Genomic DNA, 15,803 nt, shown 5'->3' on the forward strand with positions numbered 1-15,803 from the left:
TTCCTCCTTCCTTATTAAGATTACTTGTTATTTCAAGTCCACCATTAATTTCACCTTTTCCATTTAGTTCCCCACTATTACCAATCTTAATGCTTTCAGATTGTTGGCCATGTGCGCCCCCCACATTAAGGTCGGAGAGTAGTGTTTTGCCTCCGTTCAAGTCAATAATGTCTGTATAAATGAAGAAACATTGGAATCATTTCCCTTAACCACAGCAAGTTATTTTTATAGGTTTCATCACCACAACAGGTTTTAGAGTTATCACCATTACTAGTGAGTTATTGGGGTCTTCACTCATGGACCACTATTGTACAGTGGAGGTTTTTCTACAATTCCATCCACTTTTTAGGATCTTTAAAACGCTGTGGGATCCTCTGCTTACCATCGGCTTTTCCATAGACATACGTGTCATTTTCTATTTAACATAATGTTGGCTTTGTTTGCCTTAGAGAGCTGGAAATTGAATAGATAGGTTCCTAGCAGCCAATGGGTCCGACATAAATGCAGGAACTTTCTATGTTCTGACACTTGTCAGCCATGAGTTCCTTATTGCGAATAGATCATCTGGGAGACTACATATAATATAGCAACTATAAAGGAATCCTGGCTCCAGTTCTGGTAAGTCACAGACCATACCAAGTTCCCACATTCATAGTCATATTAATTGGCAACCAATTAAGACAAAAGACTGTCACCACTAAGCTTATTATAGAAAATCTTTAAAACTTTACAATAGATTTCATTATTTGTATATCCATTAGTTTTCAACTTTTAATTAGCTACTAATTTAAAGATGGTTAAATTTGTGGGAAAAACCCCTTTAACTTTCTATTTATGCCATAGTGATGCAGCTTGCTGGGAGTTACCCAAGTAAGACTCCTTCCCCCTAGTAGCCTGATGAACTGTTTCAGGTATAGTTCTTATACTGATACACGTATTGCTTCATTAAGCCCCATTCCCAATTTGCTGATTATTAATTGATACATAATTTTAAAAGTTCATAAATTGGTCAATTATTTTACAATTATTTTTTAGTATACTAAGGACAGAAATAAATTAATTCTCTCTATATATGTGTATACAATAATGAAACTATACATTATGTGCACTAATATTTCTTATATACAAATATTCTATGCTTTATTTAATTGACGGCTCCAAAAACTTACTTTTTCCCCGGTTTTCCACAGTTGATTTCTCAAAGCCACCCTGAATTTCTTGTTGTCCAGATATGTGTATTGTCTGCCCACTTTGGTGACCAAGGGAACCCCCTAACTGTAAGTTACCCAGCTGAATGCCATCTTTCAGATCAATAAGATAATAAAGAAGAAAGAAGAAACATGTTGTGAATGAAATCCTATAAACTATATAAAATTACAGGATATAAGATCTTGGGAACTGAATGTATATTACAAAGTCTTTCTTGTGTAAGACATTGATATGTCTAAAACATAACTTTTATTCAGTCCTATTAAATTAAAATAAATTCACATTCACAAATGTTTGATAATTGGCTTAAGCCTAAAAAAGGCATAGGGACAAAGATAAAACCCCACTTCTTTGTACAGGGAAAACAGTATAATGGTTATGCACTCTTAGCTCCTGGTGCGTGTTCACACTAAAGTTGATGTAGACCATCCATATCTGCCAATTTTAGGATCAAAATGATCCCCCACAATGAAGCATACCAGAAAGGGACACTTATTCACCCAAAACCTCACTGGTAACGCAAGGAAACCCCATCTGTAACAAACCAACAACAGCTAGGGAGAAACACACCGTGGTATTGAGTTCACAGGGAACTAATGGATGCGGACTAATAACACAACGTATCCCCGTATTCTCAGCAGCTCTTTTCCTCACTAAAGAGCCATATCGGCCATATCGGTCAAATTACCGATCTCCATCAAGTGGGAATTAAGGCTACAGTAATGTCCCTATAACAAGGACCCAGAATACCAGCAGAACTCTTGGTGGAATAGGACTCCATAATCTAACAAATAAAGAGAACTCAATGTGTTTCCCTTGCATGTAGTACAAGTTCGTCAGGAGTCTAAAGATTTACGTTGAAGGAAACAAGGAAACAATGCCCTAACCTGTCTATATGCAGTAATAACTGCAGTTCCCCGTGCCCTAATGGTGAACTCCGGTTCTTAATAGCCAATAACCGTAACCGTAATGCAACAACCATGAAAAGAGATCCCACACCCCCATAGACAGCAGGAAGTGAATTAAAGGCAATTAAAGATCAGAATTGTTTTGGCTTTTACACCATCTGCTGAATTGTTGTATCCAACTTTCTGGTCTCCATGTGAATAATTTTCACACATAAATTATTGAGATCATGAACTGCGCCTCACTACTGACTTGAGATGGGACTTCATAGCTGGTGGTTTCCAAAGCAGATGTTATAACTACTACTTTAATAGTTTCTGCTATAGTATATATAGGATAACTGTAAACCATTGACTGTCAACATAGAGCAATATTTCTTCCTAGAGTATCCAGAACATTGTTTGGCATTTGTGCTTAGAGTATTATATTTTTATATATAAATCAGAAGACTGTACAATCTTTAACCCTTAAGCTCCCCTACCCACGTCATGTTACTGTAAATGCTTGACTTATTGAACTTCTGCCTAGATTACAAAGTAAGTATAACTGTCCTTACTTGAGAATAGTTTGGGTTCTATAACATAAAAAAATCTGCCTGGTAATGGCAACATGTTCTTAGGGCCAAGGGGACACAGGTGTATGACTTATGATACGACAGAATGGTGATACACTATAATATCCTTTGCATCTATGTTAGTTAAATCCTAACTGAATCTAAACTATAACAGCTTCTGCTCACTGTCTGCAAAGTTCCAAAAAAAATTATATTATAATTAGGTAAAAAAAAATCATAATATATAATATATTTTTCAATGTTTTCACTTAATTTTAGAAGTCTGCCAGTCCTAAGTAAATAACCTTTCACTTCCAACAATTAAATAGACATATGCTTTGGACAATACCTCTTCTGTTTGATAGATGCTTCTCAAAGTATGCCACAAATGTCTTCCACATGAAGGTACCACATCTGGGACCCACACATTAATCATTAATCTTTTGCGCCAACCCCCACCCCAGCTCACCCAGGTCAAGCTATAACTCAAGCCACACTGATAGCGGAGGTCAGGTTTACTTAAATTCACAAATTTATACAGCTTCTGTAATTCCCATAGAAAGTTTGGCTGTTTCTGTAAACCCAACTATCACTGACGGCCATGGTTTGGCTGCCAGCAGGGCAAGGGGGAGCTGGGAAAGGGTTTGGGGGGTTAGTTTTAAAGATAGGTGTGGATCCACAAAAGTATGACGTTCACCTATCAGACATTTATGAAATATCCTGTAGATATGTCATAAACTTCTATTATGGAACAATAATAATAATAATAATTGGCCATTCATAAGCACTCTCCTGCAGGTTACAGCTGATCCCTAGCTGTTGTAGAAGTTGGACAATCAGCTTGTGTTTTCGCACCTTTTAGCTAAAAGGTTTTTTAAAAAGCAGACAACACTATCAACAATAGAAGAACCTGCCATGAGTTGACAAACCGGACCTCCACATTCCATGATCCTTTGCTTGTCAGAAGTTGGTATATTGCCATCTACTGACTTTTCTGGGCTTTATCAGCCAAGAGAGAACAATGAACTTCCCTTCCGAGAACCATAGCATAGATTTCTAGCTTATTATATTTTCTATATGTGAATTTACCAGAGTTTTCTTTCTTCTCCCCAGATGTCGCTTCTTGTTGAATGATCTTTCCTCCCCTTTCAGCTACAGCTACAGATACGCCAGCTACAATATCAAATCATTAATGTCACAGGATAATAATAATAATAATAATAATAATTTCTATTCTGTTGGGAGGAAAACAACATGTTTTGTTGATGCGTTTTACTGCTGTCTAAACAAAGTCTGTAACTTCTTGAATTGGTTTAGGAAACCCATCACTTAGGATATTCTGAATTAATAGAGGAAGTCTTGTGCAGGACGTGGCTGTCCGTGCATTATACAAATAGCTTATTGAGTTCTATGGTCATCTTATTAAGATTAATATCTACAGGACTATGGCATGGATTTAGACCATGTTATCACATTTCTTGTAGGCTCTAACATTACATTATTCAGAATATTGTTCAGAATATTTCTATTAATGTGATTTAACTTACCAGAACTTTGTTTCTGTTCAGATATCTTTCTAAGTTCAGCTTGAATCCTCTTCTCCTCTTCATCATATTCCTTTATTCCGACACCACCTTGAACGCCAAGACCAGTACTTCCACCTACTTGGAGACTTGCATTGACTTTAACGTCGGCTGAAAATTAAACACATACAAGGTGTCCTAAATATTCTGCATAATATGTTGATCCTTCTGTATAATGAATAGATTTATTGACTGTAATATTTAAGGAGGACATTGTATTTTATATACAAATTACCTTTTGGCAGTTGGTTGGGAAGGTTGCCAATAATCGTAGTGTCTTTTCCAACAGACGATTTTACGTCACTACTGCTGCTGCTGCTGCTGCTCATCATCACCTTCTTGCTACTTTCAAGACCCAAACTTCCTCCTCCTACAGAAATGCCAGCAGCAATGTTGCCTAGGATAAGATTTAAACATAATGTACAAATGGGAGTTTTCACTTTAAGATGTTGCTGATGTTGTTAAACTTGGCCAAAATGTTTACCAACCACTTGTCACGTTATCAACAAGATCCATATTGCCAATGATTAGAATCAACTTACTCGAGCCCATTGATTTCCCAGACATGTTTGCAGAACGCTTTTTACGTCTTAGGGGGGTGTTGTCACTGCTGCCAAAGACGTCTGGTTCATCGTTATAATTGATGTCTTCCTGGTCTTGGTACAGGGGAGTATTGTCTACCATAGATATACATATCGATTTAATATCCATTGTGCAGTATATATATATATATATATATATATATATATATATATATCCTACATATTCAGCTATTATACAATATATGATTATTGATATCAGATAAAAATTAAATATTCAGTATATAACACATAACTGATGTCCCTGGACCCCAAAGCAAAGTTGTTTAATCCCCTCACCACCACATACACCAATTCTGTTCCCTTGTTCCTATCATTAGTTTTTCATGTTGTAGTATCTGGTATTGTCTGTAAATGTACTCAATGAATTGTAAAGTGCCACCTAATATGTTAGTACTATATAAGTAAAGGTTATTATTAGTTATATCTATCTCATATGGCAAAAAGATCTTTGGTCGACCTCATGCACCAGACCCCGAAACTACCCCGGTACCTTAATAACAACTTCCCTAAATATAATAATGTCTGTGCTAAGATTTAGAATATGGGGCATTTTATTCCAATGTATTACCTGCTGTCTTTCATTGTACTTTGTTTTCAGTAAACCAGACATATGTAGTGATTTTATCCTTACAATGGGTCATTTCTGGTACTGGTTTATGAGTATAAGGTTCTAGAATTTCCTGTTCTTTGCAATGTTAGTTTGCGTTACTGTTAAGTTTACAATGCCCAGAGGGGGAGAGGCCATATAGGTACAGTATGTATTGTAGACTTGGGAATTACAATAGCATAGCAAGAGTCTTAAGGTCTGAGCTCAGAGAATACATTTTACTTTAGCTCAGTGACTGTTATACTGGTCTAAATGTTATTTTTTTTTAGCATGAAATGCTGAATATTTCTATTATTGTCAGAACCAATTTAAACCATAATAATATAAAAACACAACACATTATCTTATCAGCTTACCATCACAATTCACGACAGATAAACATTCCTTGATTTCCCCATTGACACATTCACTATGGGTGAGAATAAAGCAACGAGTTACGCACGATCTATGGATCTCAAATGAAGTCTTATATGATGAAGGGCAGATGTCATCCCGAGGTATAGTACTTACCAAATTAAGCATTTGCCTGTCACTGTCTCTCCATCTTTGTAAGTAATCCCTTCATAATAGCAATTTGCTGTTGAAAAAAAAAAAAATTTTTATTAAGATGTGGTGAGAAAAAAACAAAGCAAATTCTCCGATCAACATTCACTAAAGTCATCTTATACAACTATAGGATGTATACAGTACCATGGCTTTGGCCCTTGATGTGTAAATGATGAATGAGTAACACATTATGGTGGTGGTATATGAAGCGTAATGCTATAGCTAGGCGTATCCTTACCAATTGCTGGTATATCTCAGTGCCTGCTTGACATGGCCAAGGCAGTTTGGTATTTTGGTGCCTTTATGATATATAGAGTTATAGACTAGGTACAGGCACACCATGGAATAAATTATCTAAACATTAGCAATCATGATGATAAAATACAATGTGAATGAACTTCAGATGACATGACGGGAATACAAAATAAAAATTTAGACATAAATTACTTCTGTTCTTCTTGTTCTTTGGTATGACTAACAGCTATGTTTACATAAGGCTCATAGCTTATGGGAGTCCCACACCCTTCACCCAGTTCTTAGAATTGAAACTATGTCATAGTTCTGTCCTATGGTTTTATGTGAGATGATGTTCAGAATACAACACTCTTAGGTATGGCAACACTGCAAACACTTCACGCTGTTTTGTGCAGAAGAATCACAGTAAGATTATTCATTAATCTGTTGAAGTGTCAGCTCACAATGCTCCTATTTGTAAAGGAGCCTCATGATACAGAATAAGTATCTTCAAGGGGTAGCCATAAGTATACAGGGCCAGTGCTAAAGAATATCACCTTTATGTCGCATAATCAATTATATACATTGGGCAAATGATGGATGTTTTTGGAAGATAATAATAGTAATTTATAATATCTTCTGCATATGCAAAGTTGAAAAATCATAGAGCCTCTGTAGGGGAAGGTCAGAAGACGACTATGAAATGAATAGGTCACATTTTGCATTTTTTCCTATTAAATGAGGCTTATATTTTTTGTAACTATGGGCATCAGAAATCAGTTGGTGGGGCCCTGATGACAGTAAAGGGTATCTAAGTGTTTAACTATTTGTAGGATTTCTATTCTACATTAATTTGAATTATTAAATTCACATTTTCAGATTTTAATGATTCCATAGAGATGTTAGTGGATCTATTCAATGCATACAAATATCCAGGGTGAGATATAATTAAAGATGAGTTAATGTAAGTTTGTAGACTATTAAAAGTTAAACATTTTTGCAAATACAAACCATTAAAAACTTTACAGTGTTTTAAAGATTGCCTCCTAGTGATGAATAGAGATGGGTGAGCCGACTTGTCATAAACCAGGTTCAAACAAAGTATCCCAAATTGTTAAGTTTATAACTAAACCGAATAACTGGCAATTTGTCTTGGACAAGCTAAAATAGCTGCCATGACAAGCAATTTGGTAAGATATACTCTGGGGCCTCTTTAGATTCCAAGTATAATAGGTGGAGGCCCAGGGGTGGTAAAAAAATAAATAAGTAAAAAAACATATATACTCACTTTCCCTCACTTCTTTTGGGCCTCCTAGCAGTGTCTGGTGCTCACTTGGTGATGTCATGTGCCCACGGTCACCTTTGAGGCTTCTGATTGGGCTACAGTGGACATATGGGCACACTGAGGGTCATGGCGTCATGATGCTTGGTGTGCCCATATCACCACTGGCCTCAGCAGTGACCACAGGTGCATGGTGTCAGGAGAGTGCCAGACACCATGAGGATTCCAAAAAGAGGTAAGGAAAGGTGAGTATAAATGTTTGGGGTTTTTATACCTTCCTTGGACTCCACCTATTATATTCTGGGGTCTGAAGAGACCACAGTGTATAATTTCACTTCCTGTTCTATCTGACCTTATTTGACCAAAACGAATCAGGGATCCAAGCCACCCAAAGCCGAAACAAAATGAATCTTTGGTACTTTGCTCATCTCTACATATATTCTGCAAAAACTTAAATTAGATTTATTAAAGGGATTCAATCATTTGAATCCCATGTTTTCTCCCTAACATGTAGAAATAGCCATAAGAAAGGCTATTCTTAGAAGCCTTCTCTGAGGCGCTATTCCGTAGATATCCCGCTTTTCTTTGGTATGTATATGAGTTTTCTCGCAGCACTCAGAGCTCTCCAGTGTTGGCATCTGATATCTTCTGGCACGCCTCCCTGCGATGTCTTCTTCTGTCAGCTCCTTCTGGATTTAAAATTCAAGTATGACAGAGCTGACTGCACATGCGTGAATTTTAAAATCTAGAAGAAGGCATCGTGGGGAGGTGTGCCAGAAGAAGACAGAAGCTGGCGCTGGAGAGTTTTCTTGCAGCACTGGGGATGCCCCCACTGCTGTTTGAGCGCTGGGGACCGCCCCCAGTGCTGCAAAAAAAAATCATTTCCCCACAGAAGAAAACCGGGATATCTATGGAACGGCGTTTCGGAGAAGACTTCTAAAGGTAGGAGAAGAATAGCCTTTCTTACAGCTATTACTTCATGTTAGGGAGAAAAAATAGGATTCAAATGTTTGAATCCCTTTAAATAGAAGAACAATGGCTGAACTTTTGCACTCTCCCCAACACCTAGAAAGTAGGTATTATGAAAGAGACTTAAACAAAAGGATGGTCAGATATGGTTTAGCTATTGCCAATGACACAAAAGTGTTTAATAGTGATGATATTCCTGTTAGGATTTGTATCATAAAAGGAGACCTAGCTTTATTTGAGGAAAGTTCAATGTTTCCAAATGTAAGATAATCAGATATAAGGAATCCTCTATTTGAGAAATGTTTTGGCAGTGCTCTGTTAGCCCAGGGGTTCAGAATAGAAGGATCTAAGAGTTCTAGTATCAGACAACCTCAAAATGAATGTGCAGTGTGGGCAAGTGACCGGGAAAGCAAGTAGGATGCTCAGATGTATAGCTAGCGGTATAACCAATAAGAAGAGAGAGAGTTTGTGGGACCACTGTATAGAGTGTTATGGAAACCACATCTGGAATACTGTGTCCAATTCTGGAAGAGCCCACCTCCAAAAGGCAAAGAATGGGTACAAAAGCAGAATGCACAAAGTGGTGGTGGGTCTGAAGCATTTAACATATCAAGAAAGACTTCAAGAAAGAAGGGAAAAGGGACATAATAGAAACCTTTAAATATGTTAAAGGTATAAATAATGTTGACTTAATCATGCCTGGGATAAATACATCTCTTGTAAGATATGAAGAAAATAATATATAAGGGTAGATGAGCTATGCTATATTTCTATGTTACGTTAGGCTTAGATACATGACAGCAAGCAAACCATTTCTGCTGGTAAGGAGTAAATTTATTTGTATAGGATTAATTGACTAACCTCTATGTGGCTACCTGGCTACCAGAAGGACTGCCATCTTCTACCATATGGTTGTTCAAGAATAATCCACCTACAGTTTATCATCATATTCACACCAGAAAAACAGTATAGAAGGGGCATATTTTTTTAGCATGGTCATGGCTTGCACCAAAGATGCTACTTTATCTCCTTGCTGACCCACTTTCCACCATTTAAACCAGTGGATGGAGCAGGAATTAACCACTTTCCAACAAAGGTGTTTTTTTTAATTTGCATTTTTGACTCCCTGCGTTCCAAAAACCATAACTTTCATATTTTCAGGAACATAATGGTACCATGTAATATTTTGTACAATGTACTGGGAAGTTGGAAAAAAAAAATCAGAATAGAGTGGAATTGAAGGAAAACTATGGTTGTGCATATTTTTATAGGTTTATAGACCAGGCACAGGGATGTTTCACTTTATATATGTACTTGTATATGTATTAAAGGGAAAGAGGGGTGATTTGAATTTTTAAGTAATCTTTTTTTTTTTTTTATTGTCATTTTTAGATGCACTAGCGGTTTTGAACTCCATGGGTCTGATCACTAGTACAATGCATTGCAAAATGATGGCACTTCTATTACAGACTGTGGCCATGTCTATCACTGGGAAAATTCTCAGCAGGCCCAGCTCTTACACTGACTATTGCTGCAGAGTGCTTCCCAGCGGCCCCAGCAGCATACATCCAGAGCAGAGGCCGCTGGGCAGCAATGGAAGTATGAATTTCACAAGATTCATCGCACGAGGTTCGTCCAGGAGTTTTGTTCACACTGCACAGACCCCATCGTATAATATGCTGAGGCTCAGGGAGGTGACAAACATAGGACATTATAGTGTGTGGAGGGGCACCGTAGGACATTATACCATGTCAAGGAGCCACTATGGGACATTATATTGTGTGGAGGCCACTATGGGAAATTATGCACCATGAAAAGGCCACTACGGGACATTATACTGTGTGAGAGCCAACGTGGGATGTTATACTGTGTGCACTATGGGACATTATTCTTAAGGAGGAGTAACATTAAGAAAAAATACATACTCACCTGTCCCCAGCATTCCAGTGTCTAACACTGTAGCCCCTTTGGTTGTGCACCCCATTTCCCCTGCAACCCACGTGACTGATGAGGCCAAAAAGGCTGTCGTTGGAGTGGGACCAGTGATGTCACTCACATATGTCACCAGTTCCTCTCCAGCAACCTCTGAGACTACTGATTGGCCTCAGCGGTCATGAGGAGTGCATAGATTTAGAGGACTGAAGCATGGAGTGTGACCGAATGGGCTGTGGCAGTGTACACCAAATTGGCAGGGAATTTCTTTTTCTTTTTTTTTACAAGGGCCTCTGGATTGAGGAGTCAATGCACTGTGTGATGGCGACTTCTGCTGCACTTACAGTTTAATGCTGACCCCACTGCCTTTAACTTTACTTCCTTAACACTGCTGCCTTTGCATTTAAAGCAGGCAGACCTGTGTAGCAGAAATGTCTGCATTACATGGAGTGAGAGGCAGCTGTACTGTGTAAGCTACAGTTTCAGTCTGGCATGGTAACTTACACAGGACTGCTGCCTCTGCCTCATGTAAAGCAATCCTAAGTAAGTTACCATGCATGTACTTTACACAGGACTGGGATGGGAAAAAAATGTAGCTCCCAACTGTCCTGGACAAATGCCCTGCTACCTCCCACAATGACAGGGCAAAATCCGATCCCTTGGTCCCCAGTTCCACTGAAGAGTCCTATCTCCTGCCTCCCGTGTCCACCTTCTGGGTGTCACTGAGCTCACTGCAATGTGGCAGCTGGGATTATAATCTTAAAAAGGAAATTATCACTGTGTATAACCTAAATTTTTGTAAGTGCAACAGTCTGGACTACAGTTTAGATTGATTTAGACATTGTAGCAAACTACTGAGACAGCACAAAGAATTGCGCAGTTAATGGATGTAACTCATAATGGATTGTCATCCCTAGACTGTAGTAAATTCTCTGGTCTAAAGGGCATTGGGTCTATAATGGAAAGAGCATTCCTATTAAAGCCGAGACAGAATATATCTTCCAAAAGAAAAGATCCTTAGCAGGGTATGTACTAATAAGTTCGTGTGTACCCCATAGAGGCCTGAAAAGGCAGGAGTTTGCTTAGTAGAGCTAGTACCCCTTCTGACTAGAGATGAGCGAACACTGTTCGGATCAGCTGATCTGAACATCACGCACCCATAGAAATTAATGGAAGCACCTGTGACGCTGACTTTGCCGGCGGCCGGCCAGCGTCACAGGTGCTTCCATTCATTTCTATGGGTGCGTGCTGTTCGGATCGGCTCATCTCTACTTCTGACCCATGTCCAGGACCTCTAAGGGTCTCTTCACATGGAGTTTAAGCTCCGCTCATTCAGACAGTTATACACGAGCGCTTCAAAACACATCCCATTCACTTCGGCTTTACATGCGCTCCCATTGAAGTGAATGGGATGTGTTCTGAAGCGCTCGTGTATACGTGTCTGAATGAGCGGAGCGTAAACTCCGTGTGAAGTGGCCCTAACCCAACCAGCCAGTACCGTGTTTACAGTAATGACAATATGAGGTAATAAACTTGAAACAGCTCTCTGCTGTCTCTCTTCCTTTTGGAGAAGATATATTGTCTTGGCTCTAATTACAAAAATTCAATATCGTGTCATTAGTTTTCAGGAAAACCAGGTATTCCTCTATAGTAAGCTACCATCCAAAATGTGGCACTGGAACAAGTTCCTTTTTTCCATCAAGGAAGAGTTATTTGCATATTTTTTACTCACAGTTCACATGCAAATGCAGGTACAAATATAGGGAAGGACATATTCACATCATATCCTCAGGACTCCACTGACCCGGTGTATGGCAATACAGAGACCCTCTTCACATACATTTGGGAGCTTTATTTATTATTTATTTTGCTTACTGATATGCAACCATCATATTTCACAAAGCTTTTACAGATACTGTTAACACTGTCCCATCTAGGGCTCACAATCTAAATTCCCTATCAGTATCCTTTAGGAGGAAATATACACAAACAAGGAGAGAACACACAAAATCCTTGCAAATATTGTCCTTGTCTGGATTCAAACCCAGGACTGTAGATGGTGTGAGGCACCAGTGTTAACCACTGAGCCACCATGCTGCTCAGTGCTATATGGAATACGTAGGTGACTATGCTATTCCATACAAAGCCATCCAAAAAAACGCATTCCATGATACATGGATATATATTTTGGTCCCAAGTGGGATCCTTTGGGCAACATTTTCCTAAGTATGCTGATACAGTGTCCTGTTGAACACTACAGACTTCTATTGGTGATATACATTGGGAAAACTTCCAATATATATTCCTCTCACACACTGTAACTGAGCCGAAAATTAATGCTTTGACCTTTTATATACAAGAATGAAGCAGAACAAGAATGTAGTAGGAAGGCACATCTCCTGTTCTCTAAAGACACAAATAATATGACAATACGAGAATACATTGTAGATTCAGCATGATCTGGTTTCTCAACAGTCCAGGAATAGTAGAATCAAATGACACTCACAGAAGGAAGGTGTCTCTGAAGGAATGCAATTTAACATTTTATTGTCAAGGATAGAATTCTAACCAAAGAGCATGTGCTGCATATATAGAGCAGAGTTCCCTGGATAAGCACAGAAGACACTGATTTTCTTCCCCTGAGGGTTTTGTTCTCAAGATTGTCTATTTGTAATCCCCTTGGAACTACAAAGTAAGATTTACTAGCGTTATGTTTTGCAACCTTTTCCTTCAATCATACTAGGGGTTGCCTATTTTGGAAATTCCTCTTCCAATTTGAAGTTTCCCAAACTCCCTGAACTGGGCTTTGGTTAAGATCGTAGGATGCCTATAAAGCTCTCCATTAGATCACCATGCTATAATAAATAACATGGCAGACAGCTATCTTCACCCACATCAATATTTGCTAGTTTCGGGGTAACACAATGTCTCAGTGGTTAGCGCTGGAGGCCTGGGTTCGAATCCTGCCAAGGACAACATCTGCAAGGATTTTGTATGTTCTCCCTGTGTTTGCGTGGATTTCCTCCCATACGCCAAAGACATATTGATAAAAAAAAAAGATGTAGATTGCGAGTCCTATATGGGGTTGACAATCTACGTAAAAAAAAAATGCTAGTTGCTATCAATCACACTACATGTCAATGACTCAAAATAAGGCATAAAATGTCCATGACTATTTTTATATTGAATCCATATACATCAGCACTTGTATCATATTTCTCATATAAAAATATTGTCTAAGATTGCAAAAAAGAGATTTTTTTTCTAGAAACTGCGCCAATCTTGTCTTTAGGCTATGTATGGTATTGCAAATTAACTGTGTTCAGTAGAATGAATATGAGATGTAATACCAGACACGGCCATGGAGAAGCGTAGCGCTGTTTTTGAAAAAATAAAACAGATTTTTAATTTCAGATGTTCCTGGCATATCAGAGTTGTATCTTAGTTGTGGAAAGTTGAATCATAGTCATATTATTGTTGTAGAAAGCTATGGCGAACGTACACTGTACTTAAAATGCTCAAAGAGGGTTTAATCTGATTAATATTTTAAGAATATTAATTTGTTAAACTATAAATGAATGATTCAATCTCTAATATATCCACTAATACAGAGAGTGTCGAGAGGTAGCGGTGGTCTCTCCGTATTGTAACTCTCCACATTGATGTCCTATAAATGTTAACAGATGACGCCTCCTTTAAAGGGTTCTTTGGAAACTGTAACATTGGTGATCTATCCTTAGAATAAGCCACCAATATATGACTGAAGGGAGTGAAACTAGCTGCGCCCCAACTGAGCTAAATGCTTACTCCCTATATATTTGGTGAATATATCAGCATCAATTTGACAATTCGGAAAAACCCATTTAAGACTTAATCCTACAAACATTCCCATAATTTTACATAAACATAAGAGATTACTTTAAAAATTGAGCTATATTTGGAATGCTTGTACCATGGAAATTTGCTTTGTTTACATTGACCATATTGGCTCCATAAATCTAATGTTTGTCTTTGCCGGCTATATTCCAATAAGTTTTCAGAACCTGGATCTCCCCGACCCAGAACAGAATTTAGTTTCTAATATATGCAATATTAAATATGCTTACCTCCATCTTCAGCAGCTACCAGACTAATCAGGCACACGGCAGATAGAACCACAATAGGGAGGACACCCATGGTGCCGGCTCCTTGGTAGACTTCAAATTTAGTCACTAAGCTCCAATTCGGTGGGTTGCGTTGTAGGTTACTGAGACTGAGTTGTCATTACTGAACCAGCAAGTCTAACCTGGTGGAATGTAGGTCCTGAAACAATGTGACACCTTTTATAAGGTGGACTATTGGAATGGAGTAGGAGGAGAATTTTGACAGGTACAACAGGTTCCTCCACCACAATGACAGCTCTGACTTCGCAGAAATAAGGCTGCACTTTCTTCTCTAAATGTTAGACTCATTAAAGAGCATTCATATATATGTAGCTGCTGTCGCCTGTTATACTGTATTTGGGATTAGCAGAAATCTTGGGGCAAATTTCCACTAAACCTGCATTCTCAGTGAGGAATTGATGTATAACAGGTACAGGAATCCTAATGTAGAAGTAATGTGTACATAAATACTGTATATATGTATATATAAAATTTTAGGCAGATGAGGAAAAAAATTATGCACAAAATAAAAATATTAAAGGTTTATTTTTGTGAACTATCAAAATTAAGTGAATGAAAAAAGGGAAATCTAAATGATAACAATATTTGGTGTGACCATCCTGTGGAGGAGTAATCCTGGAAGGGGTTTTCCCACTTGTACTTATTTCTATCCTCAGACAATGCTGAGTAAGGTTCTCTGTCAGTTCCATTGAAGTGAACCCGGCAGTTGCCACATATGCGTACTGCTAATCCATTCACACAGGAAACTCATGGACTCACATTCTTGTGATTGATGAGGGTTCCATCAGGATAGAGGATACATTTTGTTAGTGGATAAACCATCACTTTTTTTTATTATTTTTGTCTCACTACATTCTGACCGCCATATTTTTTTTTTCAGAAGATACAACATTTTGTGAAATCTATTAAAGGCTATTTTGTCTGAATTATTTATATTTATTCTAGATAATAAATAATATTTTATTTTCATATAATATTTTGTCTTCAGCTATCCCAACTATATAAACAGAATAACCTTATGGTGTGGGGATAACAATTATTGTTTAAACAACTTTATTCACTCAAAAAGTTGCAAAAAATGCATCATCTAATCAATATCTTTGTCCCATTAGAATAGTAAACAATATATTTTGGTATATGTATATCATATGCACAGCAATCTGTTAAGGCACACAGGCATTATATTGGACAACCCTAAGACCTGGTTCACATCTGCG

At 38.0% G+C, this 15,803-nt stretch overlaps 1 protein-coding gene and 1 long non-coding RNA gene across 2 annotated transcripts in view; both read right to left on the reverse strand.

Annotated features, from left to right (window-relative positions):
- LOC142210010 (uncharacterized) overlaps nucleotides 1-4,580 on the reverse strand; it is a 99,331-nt gene extending 94,751 nt beyond the window's left edge. Inside the window, exons 1-4 of the mRNA XM_075279041.1 lie at nucleotides 4,487-4,580; nucleotides 4,216-4,362; nucleotides 3,758-3,841; nucleotides 1,170-1,301 (exon numbers count right to left, since the gene is read on the reverse strand). Of these exons, the coding sequence (XP_075135142.1) occupies nucleotides 1,170-1,301; nucleotides 3,758-3,841; nucleotides 4,216-4,362; nucleotides 4,487-4,580 (457 nt within the window). The remainder of the gene's footprint in view (nucleotides 1-1,169; nucleotides 1,302-3,757; nucleotides 3,842-4,215; nucleotides 4,363-4,486) is intronic.
- Nucleotides 4,581-5,816: 1,236 nt separating this feature from the next.
- Nucleotides 5,817-14,720, reverse strand: LOC142209565 (uncharacterized). The gene is made up of 3 exons (XR_012716947.1): nucleotides 14,530-14,720; nucleotides 5,971-6,037; nucleotides 5,817-5,869 (listed from the first exon to the last, which is right to left on the reverse strand). It is a non-coding gene; the product is annotated as an uncharacterized LOC142209565 (long non-coding RNA).
- Nucleotides 14,721-15,803: the final 1,083 nt, after the last annotated feature.

Source organism: Leptodactylus fuscus, chromosome 6, assembly GCF_031893055.1.
Source record: "Leptodactylus fuscus isolate aLepFus1 chromosome 6, aLepFus1.hap2, whole genome shotgun sequence".
NCBI classification, from domain to species: Eukaryota; Metazoa; Chordata; class Amphibia; order Anura; family Leptodactylidae; genus Leptodactylus; species Leptodactylus fuscus.